General features: G+C 43.4%; 1 protein-coding gene across 2 annotated transcripts; it reads right to left on the reverse strand.

The window, feature by feature from the left end:
• Positions 1-253: 253 nt before the first annotated feature.
• Positions 254-18,089, reverse strand: LOC119396574 (protein shisa-5). Of its 2 annotated transcripts, none has more exons than XM_037663843.2 (4): positions 17,871-18,089; positions 15,483-15,630; positions 8,736-8,869; positions 254-5,517 (listed from the first exon to the last, which is right to left on the reverse strand). In XM_037663843.2, the coding sequence occupies exons 1-4, from the start codon at positions 17,929-17,931 to the stop codon at positions 5,228-5,230; spliced, it is 633 nt and encodes a 210-aa protein (XP_037519771.1). In that variant the 5' UTR covers positions 17,932-18,089; the 3' UTR covers positions 254-5,227. The 2 variants fall into 2 exon arrangements, with proteins under 2 accessions (XP_037519771.1, XP_037519770.1); XM_037663842.2 differs by having other exon boundaries at positions 254-5,520.
• Positions 18,090-23,907: the final 5,818 nt, after the last annotated feature.

Genomic DNA, 23,907 nt, shown 5'->3' on the forward strand with positions numbered 1-23,907 from the left:
ACTGCAGTGGAGGGCTAGGGAAATTTCGACAATCTGGTGTTCTTTAACATACACCGATATCGCACAGTACACGATGCTCTAGCCTTTCGCCTTAATTGAAGTGTAACCACTGCAGCTGGGATCAAACCCGCGACTTTCGGGTCAGCAGCCTAGCGCTGTAACCACTGTACCACAGCAGTGGACCAAGTTTCATGCTGCACCTGCGTATGATAGCATAAGAGCCCAAACGTAGAAGAAGAAAGGAAATTGGTTGTATACATTTTATTGGAGCAAAAAACCATCAACAATGTGACAAATTGGCATTTTGAACACAATTTTTTTTTTTTGAAAAAGTGGAACGTACCATGCAGTCATTAAACTGACAAAGGTAGGTGTGAACATGGCTGACAGAAATTCTAAACCTCCTCTAGTAGTTCGTGTATAATTAAATGGCACACGTGTTATTTGTTCCTGTTAGCTTTTTAACTCTCCTGCTTCTGCAACCCGTACGAGAAAACTGAAACCAGATGAGTGAGCTGCAGCATTTAAACACCACAAAAAGAAAAAAATGTTCACATAACGAGATTACGAATTATATTCAGATAAGGAAGCAGGTTTAAGAAGTGAAAACAGTTTCCTGCAATTGTCAGAACTGAATGACTAGCAAAAGGCATTGAAGACCTTGGGAGGAAATGAGTAGGGGGCAGTGTGACCTATTACGTGCAAAAGTATTTAAAATAGATAAACTGCTAGCTTCGAGAAAGAGTTCTCCACACTCTAAGGCTTATTTTGCCTCATAATAAGTCACCACTTTTGCGTGCACATCCATCATTCAATGCTGTCCAGAAACTCTCACCAGTCACTCAACACTAATTGCGCGCAGTATAGACATCAACTGACATTATGGGGCAAGACAATTCCTAAAGCGCGAAAAATTTCTCGCAGTGAGGAAATTTTGCATTTGGCCAACCAGTTGGCCAACACAAAAAGCAAGTGACCAAATGCTAGAACCGAAACATTGCGCACTCGTAATGTGCGACGATCTTGCCTTTAAAAGCAAATGTCTCAAAATTTAGTAACCAATCACAGCAAGTAAAGAAAGTTCACTTCTCTTTACAAGCACAGTTCACCTTGTAAACAGCTAACATGCAGCACAAAAGGTAAACATGTTGTTGCACAAAATAAAAGTTTATCATTTTTTGGTGACCTAGCCTCGGAGTATCTTAAATGGCTTGTGGAAAAATACAGCCTAGCCTTTTATGTGAGCAAACAAGTAAAAAACAAAGGAAGCAGCACATGTTCTTATCAAGTACCCAAAATTTCTCACATTTTTAGCTCTACACATGGGCACCCTAATGAACAGATCCCATACTTGTGTGCTGATATAACATATAGTACCAGTATTAGAGCAAAAATTAAACAGTACAACTCTAAGGCCAACATTACCTCAACGCGTGTTTCCTTGAGACTAAAATGTTTCCTTGAGACTAAACTAAAAAAAAAATGCCAGTTGGTGTAATTGCATGGAAATCCATGGTTCACCGAGCAGGCAAGTTATTGCTGTGCATTTGGCAACACAATAAGACAAGCCAGATATGCAACCACTGGATGTTGGCACATATTTTAGCTTCAGTTTCTGAATTACCTTGGACTGAGGAGTATCTGATTCTAAAAGCCACAATGAGTATGCACTTCTTTGCCAATAAGCTCGCGATGGAATATAGCCCAAGCTACTGCATGATTCGACAACACAGAGAGTCCCAACACACAATTCAAGCAAGTACAAGCATTGAATAACAGCAAATTAGGATTACATCAGAGATATCGAACCGTGAAAGGTAGATCAATACCTTTCTAGGAAATCGCACTTCAGAACCAGAAATTTTTATATTGCTGCAACTAATTTGGCACATGTGGTCGTTATCCTCAACACAGGTGCTGTTATTACTTTCATGAAAAAAAAAAGAGCTAAGTATCACACAAAGTTAACATAAATAGTATAGCACACGCAGAAACATTGGACATGGTAAAAGAAAGATAAGAGCACCATCATGATATAAACTTAACAATAGCCACCTGGGCTTGTCAGAACATAAAAGTAGGAAAATGGGCGAACTACAAAGGTTTACTACAGTGTTCAGGCATCTGCAAAGAAACATGGTAGGTGCACATTTTAGAGGTTGCAAATGTGCGAACAGATCAGATGTCTACAGCATGGCTGTATGTTTGCAAGTTACTGCTGAAAGACATGGAATTTCTTCATGGTGGCAAAGAAACAGCCCATTTCCTTACATAAAAAGACACACAAGTGTACATAACTCACAGCTAAACTTTCGTTGAAGATTACCCTACTTGTTGAGTTTGCTTGCTCGCTGTTGACTCACGATATCCAAGAGATATGTTGCTACGGCTTCATAAAAAGTTAAGTCACGAGTTCATGGCTTGCCTGTCTGTGCTTTCTCTGTCCATGAAAAAGAAGTCGTACAGTTCTTTCTGCTATGTATGTGCTATGTCAAATCACCCAAATGTTTGCTCTGATCAAGTTCTTCAAGGCAATTTGTTTTTATGTGAAAGCTACAAACAATGACATGCAATCTGAGTCACAGTCCTCACTCTGCTTTTGTTTATATGGTATACTCAGTCTCTGCATTTACATCACAAATAAAAACTTCACTAATGCTTAAGATTTAGATATAGCCAACACACACTTTACACAGGCTTCAGGAGCACAAACAGGAACTCTCAGAAAGCATTTGAATAAGTAGCAACAAAGGATCACCAGCAAGTCTAACATAAGAACAGTATTCCATCTCCATCCTGGCTCAATGCATGATGTCGCTATTACAAAATGGGCACGCCGCAGTGGGTGCATCCTCGCGGCCATCAACAGAGTTCCTAAAGAGTATTTTACAGTGCTCTGGCACAAAAACAAATTTAGCAAGCGCAGCCACAAACATGGAGCAGCACAGTGCACAATTCTCACAAAGACTGCATGGTCTGCACTGCACGTAAAGTGCACAGCTCGCAATGATCTTCAGTGCAGCATTTCGTTGTAGGAGGTCATTGTGACTTAGAGACATGAAAGAGACTATAAAAAGATGCAGTAGGTGCAGGTGGGAGACTTAAGTGCTTAGTCTGTGCGTGCTCAAGATCCCTCTTGTAATGTCGCAGTAGGCCATTAACGAGACAATGACAGAGTATAACGATGAAAAAAAGGTCTAGAATGAAGTCTCATAGAAATTTACGGCACTCCTCAATGGCACACACAGATGTCCAGACAGTACTCCGAGTTACGAATGGCTGTAACAAGAGGTGAATTGTTCTTAACGGCCCTAAAGTAGACCCATTCATTAGGTAAAAGAATGCCTATTGCCCTGCACTTATGTAGAGAAGAGAACACAAGGAGAACAAAATACTTATTTTTATGTGTTTAGGTGTTAAACGTGAATACAAAAAAAAAGAACACATGGCAGCACTTACAGCACTATTCACTCACTATTCTGTTTGACAATGAGGTAAGTTTAGCTAAAAGCCTGTGGGAGTTAGGGGAGCACAGGCACTTGTCAGCCCTACGTAGTGCCAAGACACTTCCTGAACTGCGCACAATCCTGGGTCTCTGTTGCAAGATCGCACTGCAACCTGCTTGTCCCCATTTTTAGGCTGTATGTTCTCTCGCAATTCTAATTTGTTGTACACATGCACGCGCAGCCGGAACGCACTTTGCAATAAAAATTGTTGCCATCCACGTCTCACGATGCAGTCTTTTCCCGTTTTTACAGTCATATCTTCTTCCAAACCTAAGTACAAGAGATTTAAACGCCCGCAACTAAGGAGAGAGGCTTCCTAGAGTACTGTGATGAAATTTTGGCAGCAGACATCTGGAATGAAAAGGGAGCTTCCTCTGAGCAAGAATACTAGTGTCATCTTGAATACTTTTAAGTACCTTAAGTTTGATAGACCGACTTTGTCGGACCACAGGTGCGTATCTTGATGAGTATGACCGTGAACTCTGCCCTGAAACAATGCTTTGTAAAGTCAAGCCGTCTTCATCTAATAGAGTCCTCATAGAAACACCGCCTGCTTATCAAAACAGTGGCACCATGCTGCAACTCCAAACCCACTTCACCACTGTTTTCACAAATCCCCATCTATTGCTTTGAAGTTCGCAACAGTAAATTGTTGTTTCACCTTCTTGCATTGCTTCACTGCTCACCGCTGTATTCAAAGCTAGGCACTGAAGAAGCCTTAAAAGCAATAATGACTTACTTGACTGTTACAAAGCATAATTAGGAAAAAGCTTAGATTGCTGTGTTGTGCCTGACAGCTAACGTACTCACCAAGCTCACAGAATTCTCTGAGAGAATTTCGCTGCACTGTACATAGCAACAGCAAAGCGAGCTCCATAATGCCACTAGGTTCAAGAAAAGCACACTATTCAGTCACAGTTCAAATAGTGTTCATTAAAAACATCACAAAATGCCTGAATAATAAAAAGATGACTGAGGCTTGACACTCATGACCGGCACGAAAGTCTCAACGGTTTCTACGTGTGTACATTTCCAATGGCTAGACTAAAATGAAATTAAGGAGTGCCACACTGAACACAACAACTGCAGGATAACTATGCCAGCACGGAACTCTTGCACATCTCGGCGTGCATTTTCTGTGCAGTATGTAGACACTTGTCCACAGTATCACCATCAGTGGTATCTGGCACCATTATACACGAACGGTTGTACAAGATAATCCTGTAGGAAGTACTGTGCTTTCAATGCCCCTATTGCGTGACAAGAGGCTCCCTGGGTATTGTTTCCCCGAACATCTAATAGCCGACGCATGCACATTCACAGAATGAACAAATGATTAAGTTTACCCGAGGCCCCACAGATACACATTATAAAGTGCAAAAGCTGCTTCTACAATCCTTGCCATAGTTCTCTTCCTGCATCTCCACGTGCATCAGGACCCAGTTACAAAGTGTGACAACTTTCGCATAGCTCCCGCCACTACTTGTCAGATACAATCAAACGACCGATACTCGGCAAACATCGTAACGAAGAAGAAACCATCTGCCTGCATGTTCCTTTGTAAACCAAGACCACGTGACAAATATACAACAATGTCAAAACATAGCCCGAACTGTCGTCACTCCTAACGCTGGCCACTTGCCCCGGAACCACCTTTCGACACCAGTCCGTGGTTCGGGGTGTCGCACGTCACGCCGCACTGTGCATCCACTCTCAGACACTCACTTTGCCGGGTAGCTAGGGTTGTACGGGGGTTGCTGCATTGGTGGTGGCTGCTGCACGGGCATCACATTGTCTGTGTACGGTGGTGGATTTCCGTACGGCGACGGGTAGTAGCCGAAATTCGGAGCGGGCATGGTGGGTCCCACAGGTGCTGGCTGCACCGGGTAGCCGGCAGGTGGCTGTTGAGGATATGGCTGCTGAGGGTATGGCTGTTGAACGTACGGGGTCACTGTAGGAGGCACCATAGGCTGCGCTGCTGTGGCTGCCGCACCTCCAGTCTGGCCTCCGCCTGCTAGACAGAAACAATAGAGAAAAATGTCCAGAAAAACTCACAAAAGCCACATCCACTTTGCCTTCTTAAGCCTGTGTTTCAATTGTATGCCAGTGTCTGAATGAGTGATCAAAGACAAGTGGTACCGAAGGCGCCAGAGCGACTAGGCCAGTGGTCCACAGCCGTCGATGTGTCGAGGAACCTTTGTGACCAAGTCAAAGTGATGGCAGACCTCTTGGTGTAACGAACGGGGGGGAGGTGGAGCACTATCTACCGTATTAAAAGGAAGACAGAATAGGCAAAGGAAATGCAGCACTACTGCGGCTGATGTAGCAGGCTTAGTTTTTAATTGAGGCGATGGGGCAGCCGAGGTGATCTTGTTCAAAATGTTGCTGCAGTTCCTGAAGCAGGACAAGATAATGAGAATAGGTCAAAACTCGCCTCCAAAAACATTTTTCTTTCGCGGGCGATGGCATCGCGGAACCACTAAGACGGCTCGACAGAACCCCTTTTGAGAACCACTGGACTAGGCATTTGAAAAATTCCCCTACTCAAGCTGCCAGCTCGTTCTGTCAATATGAAATTTGTCTGCAAAGCAGTGCACCTTTGGCAAGTGGTGGTTATTGGACATGCTCGTCGGAACCCGACAATGGGACAAAAAGCTTCGAAAAAGGAATGTCAGGAAGGAATCCCACGACCGCTGCAAGTGACCTAGACTGACCATCACATGGCATACTAATTGTCAAACTGTTAATTGAACTATGGTGCACCAAGTGGTACTACTGCCGCTACCTTTGGAAACTCCTTATGCTGATAACCTCTTCCTTGCCATCTCCCATTCAGCAATCATTATGTACGAGCTGTGCATCCCGTTTTGCAGGGCTCTCTGTTAACAAAGAAGAGCACACATGTCCTTGTACGCTCTCTTGAACGCCCGCTGTGTTAAAGAGTGCACAGAGTCACAGGATGGTCATGAATCGGTCATGGCAGGACTTGGCCCTGCGCGGCTCTGCAGGGGCTTCCAGCAGTCCTAAAGTGATGCCTCTGATAACTATCCACGGAGATGAAAGAATTGTTGCTACTTCTGATTTTAACATGTCATGCCACTCTTCTCCTCGAGGAAGTATCCAATGACTAAAACACTCTGGTCAACCATCGGTGGTTCACAATGTACCGGTGGAGTATGACAAGCGACTTACTGGCAAGTCATCACCCGTAGGAATTGCAACTCAAAAAATGCTGCTGCATCAAGTGCACCAATCACGTCCATTACAAGCATTTCATAATTCCTAAGCATGATGCTGTTACATGTGCATACCTGAAAAGCTGCGAACTCTAACATTCGCAAAAATCCCACATACAACAGATATAAGAGTAGGTGGAAAAGTAAGATTTGTTTCATAGGCCTGACACACCTTATGTGGGATACTTGCACATTTATTAACAATGATTTGCCTCTGGATAGAGCATAGAAGCAGTGGCAGAACACTTGGAACAGCACAGACAGACAAGTAACACTGTTTTTAGATCACGGTTACATATTTCCCCCCCTTTTTTTTCTGAGGAGGACTGCCTTACGGCATAGCAATAGAACTTATAAATAGGAATACAGCCCCGTAGTGGACAGGAAGTCCAGTAATCTTCTGTAAATACAGTATTCTACGCTCCCCTTTTAAAGTCCTCATCCTGGTCACTGCCAGACCCCCGAGTAAGAGCTCACTGATGTGTCGTGTACCCGGGAAAATCAATAACAGGTAGACTTCTTCGGCAACTTTACTACTGCCAAGTTTGCCTTCTTCAGTGAATTGTCAAAGCAAACGCACTCTGTGAAGGTACCCCTCTGGTGTTCTTTAACAATTAGCAGACTAACACAACATTAACACAACTTAACGTAAAAACAACCAAAAAAATGAGTAAAGAACAAGAAACACAGACAAACAGTCTTCTTTCACACAGTTTTTATGTTTAAGATGGATCCAAACCAACTTGCCTAACTAACGGCTCTGATGCAACAGAACGAGTTGGGCCAGTTGATACAAAAACATAATTGGTTAAACGTGCAGCGCAGCACAAACGAAGAATCCCACTAGATCAAACTTGGCTGCACACCTCAGACGCTGCCAATGCGAACTCGTTTCACAAAACCACAGGAACATTCAAAAATAGAAAACAAACAAGCTGAGAGATAGTCTAGGCATATCACACGCATGTAGTTTCTGCCTCGTGCGTCGGAAAGACATCTGTCTCGACGCATCAAAAACAAAGAGAATTTTTGATTGGCTCAATTCCCCAGCTCTCTTGTCTATCTGGCATGCACCATATAACTTAATTGTATACTATGACTCTGAATGCAATTAACTTTTAGTTGTCAATCACTGCTCGCGTCGTCCACTCTTTATCCCTCCTTTGTGCCAAGCTTCAACGCTTACCAAAGTAAATCGGTAGAATTCCAAAAGCATGGTTGATGAAGAACGAGTGAAATGTTTTCATGGACAGAACTTATTTACCACAGGAATTGACAAAGCAACCGGAAAACCTTAAAACTATCCCAGATTCATAAACTAAAGAAAAACTGAGTTGGCAGGTGAAATACACATGGTGTAACATTAAAGGGGCCCTGCAAAACTTTTTCAGCGTGGTCTGAAAATGCTGCCGATCATTGGTTGAGGCTCCGGAGAACATGTGAACCAAACATTATAGCGCAGCATGCGGCCTGGAATTTACAATTGATTCTCAGTCAGCTAGAAATCGCTTGCTTTACTCTTGATAAATGATGCCATAAACCCAAATGGCACCGCCATAAACACAAAGTCCCCGGCCATTGGCTGATTTGAGCATTGCAAGCTGCACAGTTACTGCGTCCGCCGCGACATGCCCGTGCACTCGCTCGTGATCACATTGAAAGTAAGCCACGTGTTCAACGAAAAAAAAAAGTGCTCAAGGTCATGACACGCGCTGACGAATGGATTTAGTTCTTGTACCCTTTTCACCCCCACCCCCCTTCCCTGAGTAGCTTTCAGCGTGGTCGCTGGTATGAAAGGAAAGAGAAAGCGCTTAAAGCGTGCGACAAATCCCCGTGACTTCATACTCGGAGGTTTCTACGAATTTTTGCGGAAGTTGATTCGTGAGGCAACAAACTCCTTTAACGAAGCCATTCTATGATTACTTAGAAAATTGTTGCCGGGCCCCTTTAAAATACGTGTCGGTACTCCTTTAAAGATGGTTGAAGAACTTACCAAGGACTTGGCCCCTTTGCTGTCTTCGCCTGGCCAGGAGACAACAGCTACAGCAGAAGCAGGAAACAATGACAACCACCACTAAGGCTATAATGATCACTATGATCACACCGATGATCACTCCCACAGACTTGCTGCAAAAAAAAAAAAGAAAGAGGAAAGAGCGTGATTAGCACGTCAGCAGGTAATGCTCACCAAACGGGCTGAGCCTATGCAGCACATAGGCTCACACATACACAGCAGGAAGCAGCTACATGCAACAATGTTGAGAGGAGTGTATTGCAGAAATACACAGTGACCAAAGCCACACAGATACAAATACAAATGTGGACAAAGCATGCAACAATAGTCTCATGTTTTAATTCATGTGAGTGCCCATTATGCCAAAAGGGGGCAGATGAGCACTTTTAATCTATTGTATAATTCAATTGGCACCAAAAGAATTCCCACTCATTCACGCCTGCAAGCAACTAGCGCGTTCAATATTGCTTGAATTTGCGATTGCTTGGCAGTATTGTGATCTAAAGTGTTATGAAGATGCGCATAAAGACAAAATTCTACAGTAAGTTGCACTCATGCCTCACGATTTATTATTCGTGACCTTTGGTGTGAGAGGGGCTCGCAAAAATATGACACTTTTGTATGTGTAGATGAACACAATTCCTGGCTATTATCATTGCAGCACTTGCTCACAACATTCTGAATGCTATAAAAAGAGGCCTTTAAAACGTGGCCACTTCAAGACCCACCAGGATCCTTCACTTTGAATGAATAACTCGGCTCACGGACAACTTTAAGCACTGCATTGTTGCAGAAGTCTCCTATTCATCACCCAGAAAGGTGTTGATGCAAAACAGCTCGTACAGCAATAACAGCATCAAGTCATGCAATAGCGGGAGTCCTTGTATCAAGCAATACCAGCTTAAAGCTAACATAGACACTATATACACCAGAGCACGCCTATCTCGCACCCAGGCTGCTGGCGAGCCGAGCGGATACTCTCGCACCCAGACGCCAGGCTGACGGGGCTGCCAAGGCGCGCGCGGGCTGCACCAAGTAAACAGGGCAAGCTGCAGTTCTGAGGCTTTAAAGTGCGAAAAAGTACCCGTTCACGCCGCTTCAGCGTATAAGAGCTCGTCTGGGCACTACTGTGTCGTCTTTGGATGCCAAAACAAGCAGCGCAACAAGAGGATATTAACGTTGTCTGCGACGATTACGACGTGCCACGGAAATAGTGCCGGTGCGGTGTTTTCAGCTTCGCCACGAGTGGATTACTGCGATTCAAGCAAAAAAAAAAAAACCTAGGAGCCGAGTGAAAATGCGCGAGTAAGTACACTAACTGCGTGTATTCAGCAGTGTGATGCCCACCTATTTCATTTTGCGAACCTAATTTGCGTGACACGCAGCTGGGTTGAAGGCAGCCGCGAGCTTTGTGTGGGGGTGCACCTCATACCTTTGAGCGTTTCCTTTGACGAAAATCTAGTGCAAGGTAGCACTTTCATGCACAAGCAATCAGCATGCTTTGCCATTTTCAACGTAGTATTAAACTTTAGTGCTTTTGATGGCATCCACGCCTTCGAGATTTCGTCTTCAAAAAGTAATAAATGGCACGGTGCTCCTCAACAGCTGGCCAGAATTTCGTGCTTTCATTTCAGTGTTTCATGTCCCCAAATTTATCTGGACACGAGGCATTCAGCTGAACATAATACATATATTGGCACGTAAGTAAGCAGTACTCGCGCCAGTGTCCTTTACGTCGCAGGCGTAGCTAACCGGCTCAACTAAGAGTAGCACGGTTTCGCTTGTAAAGCAGCATCGTTACAAGAATAAAATCACGCAGGTAGCTTCCAAAAGGGATCGCTGAACGATACTGCAGGGTATACTCTCAGATAGCTTGCTTTTGTGAGCAAGACGCATTATTGTAAGAGCACTCATGAAACAAAAATTACGTTCCGCGAAACTACCCGTAAAGCGTACTCTAATTATTACGCGATGCATGCTGAAATAATGAGCTTTCACAAAACTTTGTGCACAGCTTGTAATATGGGGCAACGAAACATCGTTTCACTCTTTCGCGAGCTGCACTGCAATTACGATTCACGCGTACTACAGCGAGAACGTTTTTTTACAAATGTAACAGCGTACGTATCTGGCGAGGTTGCTTCCGCAGCCCACTCAGCACTTATTGTATACATTGTGGACTTGCATGAGCAAGTTGTTCTTGATGTTCCAATAAAATCAGCGAAAATGTCCAGGCTAGAAAAGACGCGAAACACGCTCTCCGACGGGCTGAGTTTCGGGAGTTTCACGTTTGCTCTGTGTAGCGTCTGCTGCGGTGGCAGCCCGCGCATGTTGTTTCGTTGCGTGTGCGATAGATGGCGCGACGCGCGATGCAAATATGGCGATGCGCATGGAATTCGCTGTGTTCTGGTCTATAATGCCTTGGCAAAGCTTACTGCAGACAAATGTAACAGCATAGAATGCCAACGCATATATATATAGGTGTGTGTGTGTGTGTGTGTGTGTGTGTGTGTGTGTGTGTGTGTGTGTGCGTGTGTGTGTGTGCGTGCGAAGCCCTAAAGAAGTCTACAAGTGTTCAACTCCCTCTCCTTCCCTAATCACATGCTGTTTCATCGCCACACACTCATGCCAAGCCGGCACCATCAGCATAGAGGGTGCGAGAAAATTGTGAACCAGTCCTGCACCTTTTTTTTTATGTACTGAATCAAATGGCAAGGTTCAAAACACACCATTATTGCATCACTAAAATGAACAGTGGTGTGCAGCACATTGTGAACTGGATCAGTTGGTGCAGGCAAACTGAATGAACCTAATAGTTCACAATGTAGCAGGTCCTGCATTATTTCTAGTGAGCCACAAATTCAGCATTAAAACAGGTTTCTGTATCAAAATAATGTATTTTTGTTAGCTATTAGTACAATATGTGCTCGTATATAACACTGTTTTGCAGAGAGGTTGGTCTCCTCTTCCACTATCATTCTGTTTTTATTCGTTCCTGCACTCACTCCCTCAGTACAGGATAGCCAAATGGACCTCCCTGCCCTCCTACGCTTTCTCTCTCTCTTTAAGATAGCAAAAGCTAATAAGAAAAGAACACTAGACAGTTAATTCAGCACAGTGGGGGCATGCACAAAGAAGAGCAAGAAAGGCAGCATTTACCATTAGCAAAAGCAGAAATGTGTATAACTGCAGGAAAAGGAAGGAGGGGGAGGTGGAACTAAGGATGAGCCAATGATGCTCAACTCAATGTGTATATCCCCTTCAGGCACAAATTATCATGGGCTGTTGGTAAAGGTGTCAAATTCACACACCTTCAATCTTAGGCAGTTGATATTCTATTGCAAGAAAGAGAAGGTGGTGATATGTGGATTTGTGCATTTTTCGGTAATTAATCTTAATTAGTCCGTAATCGAATATATATATATATATATATATATATATATATATATATATATATATTGTGAAGTCGGTCATGTTTTACTTTTGTATAAAAAAAATCAACTCTCAGGCTATAATACATGGACAATTCGTTATAGCTTAAATGTATTCCGAGCAAACAAAAAAATTATAATTTTCATGCGCCTCCGAGAACGGGGCACTTGAAACGGCTCATCAAACATGGTAGTGTATTCAGCAGTGACCCTTAATAGCAGTTCACAACATAGTGCAGTCAAACGAGCCCTACTTGTCCATTCGGGAAGCGTGTATAGATGTGCACACCGCGTTTCAAGTCGGTTGAAGTAACACACGATGCATGACAAGCCTTTACAGTTTATGTGTAGAACTGTACCCACCGATGCTGAAGGGGATATAAAAATAATACAGCATTTTGCACCCATTGCAAAATTACAAGATGAACACATGCTGCATATTTAAAGATGTCCAGATTCTAAAAGCAGATAGGAGAACTGTGGGAAGGTAGGACAAGGTTAGAAAAGGGAACAAACATTTAGGAACATGCACTGTGTGGTAAACCAAATCTACAGTTAAATTTCCCTGCTCTGTTTTCTTACTTGCTGCTGCTGTTTTCCTGCTTACGCCAAATTTCGCTAAGCCATGTTATGACTAGGGAAAAGTAAAACAGCATGTGACGGGGGAAAAATACTGGAAGAGTTGCATTCGAACACGTGCTTTAGTTCTGCCATGACATTAAGGTATCAGAGTCAAAACAGTGTCATTGAACTCTGGTCATGTGACCAGTGACCAGCAGTTTAATGACATTAAAGAGAAAAGCAGGCTATACTGTATCAGTAAATTACACTTTTACAAAAAAGGACAGAGAAAAGAAAGCCACTCAGTCAGTAAAAGAAGGTGCAATGAGCCAAAAACATGCAACAAAAAGAATAACAGAAGACAGCTGGCAATGCGATTTTAAAGCTCTAGATTCACTATGATGTAATGAGTTTTGCAGTCTACTAAAACCTAGTTAATTAGTTATATACTGGCAAATATGGAGTGCAGTGCAACCTAATGGAAGAAGCCAAAGACTAAGTTGGCACATTCTGAGAATTTTTTTCTCTATCACAACAGCCCACGCACGACTTCGCTGAGCTGTGTTATTCAGTGTTCTCATCTTATTTCACAGCGCCGTTTCATAAAAATGAATCCGTATCAATTGATCCAATTGTCAGTCCTACTTAACACCGAATTGTGCATTACAACGTACTATATTGAAATGCATAATGTCACACTGACTAACCAGCACTGATCGTAAAGGTAGAACAGGAAAAGTCTGGCTTTCAGTTATTCTGCTATTAATCAACCCCTTTGTACAATGCAAACAAGTACAGATAATTAAAAGACTACTTTATCAATTTGTTTCTTTAACTAGCATCACAAACTTAAATATGCTTTCACATATGCGAACATAAATGTGAAAACTCTTGGCTACGAGGTTGCACTGATGTTCATTGTCATCTCAGGAAATTATAAGAGCAGATGGGGGCACACCAAGGGAATGCACACGCACATAGCAACAAGCTATGGCAGCAAGAACAAACACAACATAAAAGCTTTCGTACAGCTGCGGCTAGCAAGTCACAAGCCACACGGTAAGAAAGCACCAATGAGCACAACAAAACGGATGGTGATTATCACCTGATAATCCGTTTGGGTGAATGAACAGCATTAAATAACTTGTTTCGGTGTTTGTTTTTGTAGCCTTCCTTGTAACTTGAGCCCCGGAGTGCATCGCAATGAGAAAGAAGGAATAGAGAAAACAAGGGTACGCCAAGTTTCTAAAGAGGACAATGAAATTCAAGAACAGTAAAAACAATAAAGAGAGACAATATATTAAGGTAACACGGTTTACACCTACTGGAGCACATTAGCACAATGATACCAGAGAGAATACATGGTAAAAGTAAAGAGTAATAAAAGACAGAAACTGGTGCTTTTGCCAAGCAAGACTTCACATTCAGACAAAGAGCGCATTCAGGAAAAAATGTGTAAAGGAGGCAAATAAAGTCCACGACAAGTGACTAGAAACTGACAGTGTGGCTTGGCAGAGGCTACTGCACGAGTTTTGACCAATGATATGTATTTATGCATGTAAATGTGAGGGTACACAGAATTTGTAGGTGCATACGGCAGGCAAGTGGGAGTTATGCCTAAGCTGCCATACTATTGCAAACAACCACATGGTTAGGCTGTTTAAACAATAGTTTTGCGTACCACGTGACACATGCTTGTCGCACAAAAGCACACTTCTGACTACATTGAGGCATTCATAAGGGTTGGTAAATGAGGGCACACTTTTTTAAAATATGCTAAAAAGTTTCTTTTACAGCAAGCCGGACGAGTAGTATTCCATTCAGTAGTCACGAAAAAAAGTAGTAATCTTTTATGATCATGTCTTTTACTGCCTTTTAGATAACTTCGGTGATGCCTCTTCCATGCAGGGTTATCTTTCATCTTCAAGACTGGTGTTCTATTTGGCTTGCACCCCTGAACAATAGTGCGACTGTACATATTTTGTTCCGTCGGCCTACCTATACCCCCCTGCCTACAAATGTATGGGCTTACACCCCTCCAGAGACTTGTGTTAGTCGAATTATGTAACCCATATAATCAAATTCTACCAACACAGTTCTTGGTTGCCTCAGCCATAACCTCTTCATGGCACCCTATTCCGTAAAATCAGTTGTTCATACAACACTCGCGCATGTGCCACATTTGACCCACACTAACCTAACCTAACTAAAGCTTGGTGGATGTTATTTGTAGCTTTTAATAAAGTGTAGTAGTTACAAGATAAAGGAGACTTGTCGCCAGTGAGAATTGGGCTTGCACACTCCATGAGGTTTGGCGCCTTTAGTAGCACGCGAGGGTTCACTGATCAGTTTTGCCTGTTTGTAATGAGTTCACGTACTATGCAACACCATCGAGCAAAAATAATGTTCCACACTTGCTGCCACAGCTATGAGTGATGCTGGCAAACACTCCAAGCTTTACGCAGACGTAAATATCCAAGGAATTAAATAGGCAAACAGCCACAACACAACGGCAGTGCACCGCACACATAAGCAACAGTTGTAGATTCAGTTACCACACATGGCAAATTGTTTTTTCACCCATTTTCTTTTCCAGTTACTACAGTTAAGTTTTGTAAAACCATAAACGTTATCTATGCTTTCCTTGACTTCATTTGATGGCATCTAGCAACAATGGTGTTGTCGAGTTCAAAAACGAAGAGGGCATGTTGGTCATGGCTATGAGGACACTTACATGGCATCCGAGTAGTTGCTCAGATCACAGCAGTATCGGAACTTCTTGGTGCCACAACAATATCGCTCGGTTGGTAGGTCCACAGGGCCCGGGCAAGTGAAGTACTGGGTCATGCCGAATGTTTCTCTGGTACATGTTGTTGCAAGAGCTAGAACCAATGGGAAGGTAAATGCATGTGTGAGCATGTCAAAGTACCCTACTCCCCCTGGTAACTATTGCTCTGATGGCATCTGAATGCCAAAAAATCGAGGTTAACAAAAAACCTACGTCCTGATGCTAGTGTATCATCTCCGAAATACCTTCACTAAACAACACAGCATTTTTTAAAAGAAACACAGCCCGTCCGAAGTAACACTTGCAATATTTAGAGATAGCGCGAACCGAGTAAGCACTTTAGCTGTTCAGCTGATTGGGAACTTCCAAGCAGCGATACGGGCTAGATTTTGTGTTTCTGTTATTGTATTTGTGCATAATGATACCTGTGCTTGAGAAGTGGCGGAAGCCTTTCACATTTCAAAAAAAAAAAAAAAAAGGAATCAATTGTGTTAGCCAGCCTTAGGCCCGCTCAATCAGACCTAACGTTGGCTTTAACCGCATATGCGTGTATGAGACAAGACTTTATGCTCTTTACATTCTTACCAGTGTTGCTTCTTGACAATGAGAATGTGCATATGCTTGTTATCTGGCTTAAAAGGCAAGATCTTTCGTGTCTTCTCCCATTTTTTGTGCTGTTGTTCAAGTACCATGCATTTCCACCAACTCACCCAGTCTGTCATCCTACTAGATTCTTAACAGTTTTATGATAATTGGGTGCTATCCAGGTTCAGAATAGAGAGCAATGTTATCTGTGAAACAATACCTTGGTGGACACCACATTTTACTTAACCTGTAACGGCAATGACAAGTAGTTGTAGAAACATGACATATTGAATTCCGCTCGTTCTACAACGACGCTCCAGTGCAGAGCACTTACATGACTCTTTACGTGATTAACATTACAGCAGCTGCCTCCTGCCGTGTACGCATGCCTCCGGGTACAATCTAACGTGAATATTGTAACGATCCAGTTAAATTTCCCAAATTAATCAACAAATATACGACAGTTACTCGTTGCAAAAGGCTACGAAGATCTACAACGGGTGTTCCTGGGGAGCAAGACATTGGGAGTTCAGGTTTACTACGACTTTTTTACATGACAAACCAAACACGAGTGACGTTGACAGCTGGAAAACTCTGCGACAAATAACGCACATAATCATGCGGCACAGAAATCGTTGGCGCCCTGTAGAGTTCAATGTCGCGTAAACGGAGACAAGCTCCCGGCTGAACGGATTTGGAGGGCGTGCATAGCGACGACCACGTAAACAAACCCCCTACTGACGTTGCGACAGCCGGAAAGAGTCTACGTGATTCATTCCTTCTTAGCCCTTTCGGCCCTGACGGTGTCAATTGACACCATGACACAACATTTTCCCTAGCACCTCGGAAATGAAACCAAAACTGGCCATCCTTGGGGGAATACTTCTTCAATGATCCCCACTGCGTTTGACACCAAAATGGTGACATGCTTGCGCAGCTGGGAGCCGTAGTGAAGAAGAAGCGTGACCGAAGTCATGGGTGACGCCGAGGCGGCTCAGCTGAGGCGGCTAAGCTCAATTTTCGGGTCGACGTACCGAAGCTGTTTCAATGAGTATCACATTGAAAAATGAGACGTGGTTCACATTTTGTGTACTCTAGTGAATAGCGGGAAAAAATATGCCATTTTTCTCATTTCACAACCGCTGAGCCCTGATGACCTAATTTGATGTCATGTCTGTAAATCCATTAATAATTGCACCACTGGCTCAATTTTTCGTTTGTGGTCTTCTGAGGTCATAACTATTAGGAAAGCAAACACAAAAAATGTCCCTGGCCAAAATAAAAAATCCAGGGCTGAAAGGGTTAGTATCGAGTTTCACGCAGACAAGCACACGTACAGCGATTGATTAACTTGACTAGCATGAACGAAATGCTCGGATATTTCACACGTTGACAGAACTCTCCGGATAATTCCGTAACGTTGCAAGGCCTAACGCCGATTCTAGCCAGCTCCGATTACGAGCGAGGCATCTTGAAGGCGGATTCAACGTCGAAGATCTCCCGCACATTACAGCTTTTCTCTGTGCCACTAGGAAGCAAATTCGGGCGACAAAGGTTACATGGATCAATGAACATTGACTCTCCTCGAAAAATTACTGGCGTGTGCGCTCCAACCGGCGCATACGCTCAATGCGCGCGAGCGGATTCACACGCGATTGTTGGTCTGTAATAGGAACCTTAATGAGCCACGCACAATGTCAAGACGTCGGAAACACGCTTTCAAGACAATGGGGGAAAAGGTCTACGTACCGTACTCGACGAATGTTGTCAAGAAAACAATGGCCAAGCTCAGAAGAACGTAGGCGTTCATTGCCCTGCTGGTGTTCGTGCAGGCAGGCACAGGCTTTGAGGTGGATGATTACTCTCCTCGTAAGCAAACAGGCAGCAACGAAAGCGCGCGTAAATGCACACGAGAAATCAGGCAACACCGACACCGAACTTCGCAGCCTGCTGTGGCTGATTCTCGGACTCTCGGATCTTTCGCGTTGCCAGTGTTGCTTACAAATGAAAGGGCAAGTGATTGCTGACGTCACGTTCCGTCATGGGAAGCGCGCGCCGCGCGCTTGCGGGCCTGTTTGCCGCGGGTAGCGGAAATTCGTTGAGGTGTTCTGCGTCTTGCGCGATTCTCGGTCGTAGTACAGTTACAGGCACACGTACCCGTGACAGTGCGTATCTTATTAAGTTCTTAAGCCCAGTTCGCCCGTGTGCGCGTCGTTTCTCTATTTTTTTTTTCCCCCGCTGAGTCGGCTTGTAACAGTGAAGCGAAGCGACGAGCAAACTAAGATAGGCAAGCGTTGTCCATACCCGTTAACAGAATATCATAGAATATTGCCTGTGCATTGTTTCTTCACAAAGCAATCTACGATGCTAGAAGTACTTTCGACTGCGCGATATGAGCGACAGCAAGTGCTGCTTGTGTGCACATCATATCGTTGCTTCCGAAGCATATGTCGTCTCATTGTCTTCCAAAGCTGTGCTCTGATTATCGGGTCAGAAAACACTAGCGTAGCCGAAAAGGAGGGAGGGTAAACATATGAAAGTAGTGCAAAGTTCGTAAAGGAAAGGAAATAGAAGAAGGAGAACTTTGCGAACTTCGCGCTACTGCAATATATGTTAAGCAAACACCAACTCACTCAATAAGTCATCCTGGAGGGGGATTTTTGCGGTTTGCATGTGGATACATAGACGCACCCGCACAAACACAGCTACAACCATACATATTACATATTAAACGTTGGAAGCACGTCACTACCCCCCCCACCCCAACCCTGCCCCTCTTTTTTTAGATAAAATTCTGGCTAAGCACCCGGGGAAGACCCTCAGCAATAACTACGTTCGAATACAGAAGGTTGCGCATTTATTAGACAGTCTTGTCAAAATAAAGAAAGAAAAATGATAGAGATAGAGTAGATAAGCGTTTATAAAAAAGACGGCTCGTTGTTTTCACCCTCTCCAGAGAAATAGTCATGCTAATTTATAATCTTCATTACTAATACAATACAATGCCATAATGTAATGATATATGGAAAGTGTTAACAGGGCTACAGTAATCCATATGTCGAGCATGATCAGCGCGAGAGGGAACATAGGGAACCCTTTTTCGAATATTTTGAAATTTGCTTGCATATATATATATATATATATATATATATATATATATATATATATATATATATATATATATATATATATATATATATATAAGTATTATTGACCCCCCCCCCCCCCCCCCCCTGAAAAAAATCTCTGGCCACCCCCCTGCTGTAGACACACTTTGTGTTCGTTGAATAAGCGAATTAAAAGACGATAAGACTGGCCAAATAATAGACTGCCTCGCCTAAATCGAAACAAATTGGCGTATATATAGGCTGTGCAAACGCGAGACTTCATTAGTGAGAGAATAAAATTAGCAAAAAGAAGTCGATCTGCCCCGTGCGTTCCCACAGGATCGCGTTCCTTTGTGCTATTCAACTGCAGCTCTAACTCCTGCTACTGAATTAGTCTCCTATTATTAAAGCGAAAACCTTAGATGCCTCATCAAACGGGAAAAGTGGCCGTCGTCGGCGTGAACTCGAAGTGATGGGAAAAAAATCATGTGATGACGTCACATAAGGTGACATCAGACATCGTCGCTTGGTCAAAGGTGGGACGATCACGGAGGCAGCGCAAAACCACGTGGCGTGCAGAAAGGTATCTGGGGGCAATCAATAAAATTGTCTGAGAAAAAAAAAAGAAGGTGAAGAGGATGGCACCATCGAGTCATCTTAGGCGAATGCATATGGGACCGTGTAAATTGTTCCGTGTGAATTATTGCAGCCCCTCGCTCGATAATTGTTTAAGTGTTGTCTCGTCTATTCGTGCGAAAACGAATATTCGGAAATTTCTAATAGTGAACGGACCATTAGCAGACTTTTTTGTTCGTATTCTAATTTTCTAAATATTCGCGCGCCACTAAAGATCCGTAAAGTCAGTCATCCCGCCATCTTTATCTAATCAAGGCGTGTGACCGGGCTAGTTGGTATTCCGTAGCGACGTGAACAGCGCGTGAAACACACAAGGACGAAGAACCGACGAGGACTCGCGCTGACTTCCAACTGAAATTTATTAACACAAACATGGAAAAACGAGAACAAGATGGCTCACGTGATCACCGCTCATTCAATTGCTCATGACGGCAGACATGGAGAGGGAACCGAGAGACACAAAGAATTAATAAGCAAAAACCACAAAAACCTCGTTGGTTAATCGTCCTTGTGTGTTTCACGCGCTTTTCACATCATTATCTAATCAGTCTTTCTTTTCTGTAACGTGACGAGATGTCGCTTAACAAGGAATGTCGCTGAATTAAACCAAATTTTCCACCAGGGGACTTGCCTACACAAGACCCCTAGTCGTCTAGTTTACTTATAATTGGTCGATATTCCTTACTCGACGTCTTCTAACCTGTTCAAGCATAGGCGTGCGCGAGGGGGGAGGGGGGCGACCCCCCACCCCCTCCCTAGTAGTACCTTAGCGAGTACACTGTACCTTAGCTCCATCTAATGAAGAACCACGCACACGCCTATGTGCTCAAGCATCCGTCTTAACCCTGGACTTCAGTTTTTATTGGGTTTTCTTTTAAATGATTTTGATTTCTCCTCATATGCGTGTTATATACTAACCCAGCCGTACATATAAGCGCCATAGAGGAAAAAAAGCATTCCTCAGAGTTTTCGTTAGCGTTATTCATGAGGTCAGTGTGTGAAATAACTTCATCTTGAATCTGGTGCTCAGAGAGTATTCGTCCGTGTTTTGGTTTTTGCAAAAACGGCATTCACAATTCAAACGGCTTTAATTATTGGCACGTAAAGTACACCATTATTTAACTAAATACAAGCATGAAGTGCTTTCATGACACACTAAAATGATGATGATTTAATAATTTCTTATAATTTTCGTTTGTGTATAATTTGTGTTTTGTTTTGTCGCCTAGGGGGAACTGGCAAGGGCGTCCGCAGAACTTATTGCAGGGGGGTGCAGGGGGGGGGGGGGGATCCAGCACTGACAGCTTTCAGTGCCGTGACATGACCTGCAAGATTAATCAGTAGGCCGGGACCTGAGTATGCTAATCAGGCTGTGTAACACATTACTACCACACAGAAAAATATTATCCGAAATTCCAGGGAGGGGCAGCTGCCCCCCCCCCCCCCCCCCCCCCCTCCGGACGCCCATGGGAACTGGCATCATACCCACGAGGGGGATTGGTCACACTGTCAATTATAAAAGGAAATGACTGAAAAACATTGAATAAAGCTACACTAAACGTCATGCTACTCTAAAAAGAAAGAGAAGGACAGAACTCGATGTAAATAAAAAGTGAGAGATGTAAAAGAATTGAAAAGGCCATAAGTAAAAGACTGAAAAAAGAAAAACAAACAAGCAACAGTTTCCAGTGGTCGGTAGCGGTGTTAGAATTCGGCTGCGTTCTTTTTTCCTGTGCGCCAGCCTACAAGCTTCGGCCGCTTCTATTAGAAAGAGAGGCTCTATGGCTGTGCATAGGCCTTCCGAAATATGCTGCAAATGCAGTGTTATAACTAGAAGCGCTAACGCCACCCCTTTTATGCCGGTTTAACCTTCCTACGGTGCAGACATTCTTAAGGTTCTATAAGCTTTCTAGCCGCGATCAAATCATTTTAATCTACGATCCTGCCTTATTTTTCTCCGCGCAATGGCCCAGATTTCACAAACCGCAATTTATATTTGTTCACTCATTACTTGGTCCGTTAAATGCACAAATTTGTGTTGTGCTTTCTATAACTACGCAATATATAACTCTCCAGAAATTGTGTATCACGCTATTTTTCCGAATCACGCGAAATCATTACCTTACGGCATTTAAATGGGTTGTCGCAAGATCATCTAAATACTCTACCAACGAATGCTGTTATTTGCAACGGACGCATCGCAGTCTGAGGAAAGATGTGGCACCGGAATATTATGCCCTGAACTCGACTGGTATTTTTCATTACGGTTGCCTGATTTTCTTCCTGTCTTTCTTGCTGAATATATGGCAATAATATTAGCTTTACGCAAGTTAAGTACTTCAATTACAGTATAACGGCAATTATAAGTGACTCCTTATCTGTGTGCTCTTCTCTTTCCGCATCCGGTTACACGCATATATACTGAAGCTCTTTGAATAATTAGTTACCGCCCATCTTCAATGTATTAATTTAATCTGGGTACCTGGCCACAAAGGTTTGTTTTTCAGTGAAATGGCTGATTCTCTTGCAAAGACGTCGCTTTCCGCGCCGGTCGTTCCTGTTTTCCCACTAACAGCACACGCCACGACTGTGCGATTTCGAGCACTTATAAGTTCAGGAAAAGTTTATCAGACTCAGCATTGACTACTTCTCCGGAGTACAACCACCTTTCATTGCCCTGGCGCAGCGATTTATTTAATTCAAGGACGATGGAAGTTGCCATCACAAAATTTCGTTGCCGCGTTACCTACCTCAGTTTTTTACTTGTATATATAGATCAAGTTTAGTGAACTCCCCTATGTGCCTTTTCTGTAATCAGCAGGAAACGATTGGTCATTTATTGATGTCTTGTCGCCGGTTCAATACATCCAGGAAAAGAATACTAGTACCGCCTCTTCGAAAGCAGGGCCTGGAATTATCAGAACCCGTTTTTCTCTCTTTTGGGGCCACTACTTCGGGATACAGTCACAGGGATGTTTTCTTTGCCGTTCAGGAATATATCATTGCGACTAAAAGAATCTCTTGCTAAATTCTGCAGGCATTGAATATTTAATTACTGATAAATGGTACTTCAAATTATTTATGAAATAACCATAGCGCATCTAGGAATTATATAATACAGGAAATATTGGAAGAATTCACCCACTACTCGGCCAATCCCCTGCATTGAGTATGTGCCATGTACAGAGCACCACAACAACAACAACAACAACAACAACAACAACAACAACAACAACAACAACAACAACAACATCAACAACAACAGCGAATGCTTGAATGAATTTGTGTAGCGCAGTCAGAATAACACCTAGGCTTGCACCAGACAGATCTGCTCCAAACGACAAGTTAGGAGTGAATGTTAAACCCAGCCTACCAGTCGGCATTTCAATAAACCTACGGCGGAGTGAGGCAAAATGGCGGCATGAGAGAAAAAAGGTGAACGAGCGGGTCCTTTGAAGCTTCCAACTTATGGCCTATCCCCCGGAGTGGGTTGCATCAAGTTACTGAAGAACCAACCAATCAACCAAGGTCTCATCCATAACTCTTCATCGTCATCAGCCACAGCATCAACAAAGTGCACGTAATGTCTTACAGATGTGTAGCGGGTACATCGCTTCTCAGCAGAATGACGAATAATGACGTAGCGGGTGCTTCCCTACTTCACAAAAATTGTGATAATTTATAGCGTAGTGGGTACCTTGCAAGTGTACTTGTATTAGTGGCCCCAAGAGCGTTTACAACGAGCTCTAGAAAGGCCGCTCTTCCAGCTTTCGCTGTGACTGTGCTGCGTGTTCCGCGCAGGCCTGGCTTTTTTTTTTTTTTTAACAGTGAAGCTGTTTAAGCCGGCCCTAAAAATATTGGTGTCCACAGAAAACCACGGGTGGGTATGCGCCACAGGAATTGGGCGAGCCCCACTATACCGAGTACAGCAGGTGCGAGCGTTTGAACGAAAACTCTGCTCGGCGAAGTCGAGCACGTGAAACACACGAAAGAGAGAGAGAGAAAGAAAGATACGAAGAAAGAGAAAATAGAGAGAAATAAAG

This window comes from Rhipicephalus sanguineus, chromosome 6 (genome assembly GCF_013339695.2).
Source record: "Rhipicephalus sanguineus isolate Rsan-2018 chromosome 6, BIME_Rsan_1.4, whole genome shotgun sequence".
NCBI classification, from domain to species: Eukaryota; Metazoa; Arthropoda; class Arachnida; order Ixodida; family Ixodidae; genus Rhipicephalus; species Rhipicephalus sanguineus.

What these genes read in the sequence shown, in the direction of transcription:
- LOC119396574 (XM_037663842.2), bottom strand. Translation starts at nt 17,931, where the DNA reads ATGAACGCCTACGTTCTTCTGAGCTTGGCCATTGTTTTCTTGACAACA. An exon ending in GACAACATTCGTCGAGTACG is followed by an intron (nt 15,631 to 17,870) that starts GTACGTAGACCT and finishes CATTGGTTCTAG; the next exon opens with CTCTTGCAACAACATGTACC. An exon ending in AGCAACTACTCGGATGCCAT is followed by an intron (nt 8,870 to 15,482) that starts GTAAGTGTCCTC and finishes TTTTTTTTGCAG; the next exon opens with CAAGTCTGTGGGAGTGATCA.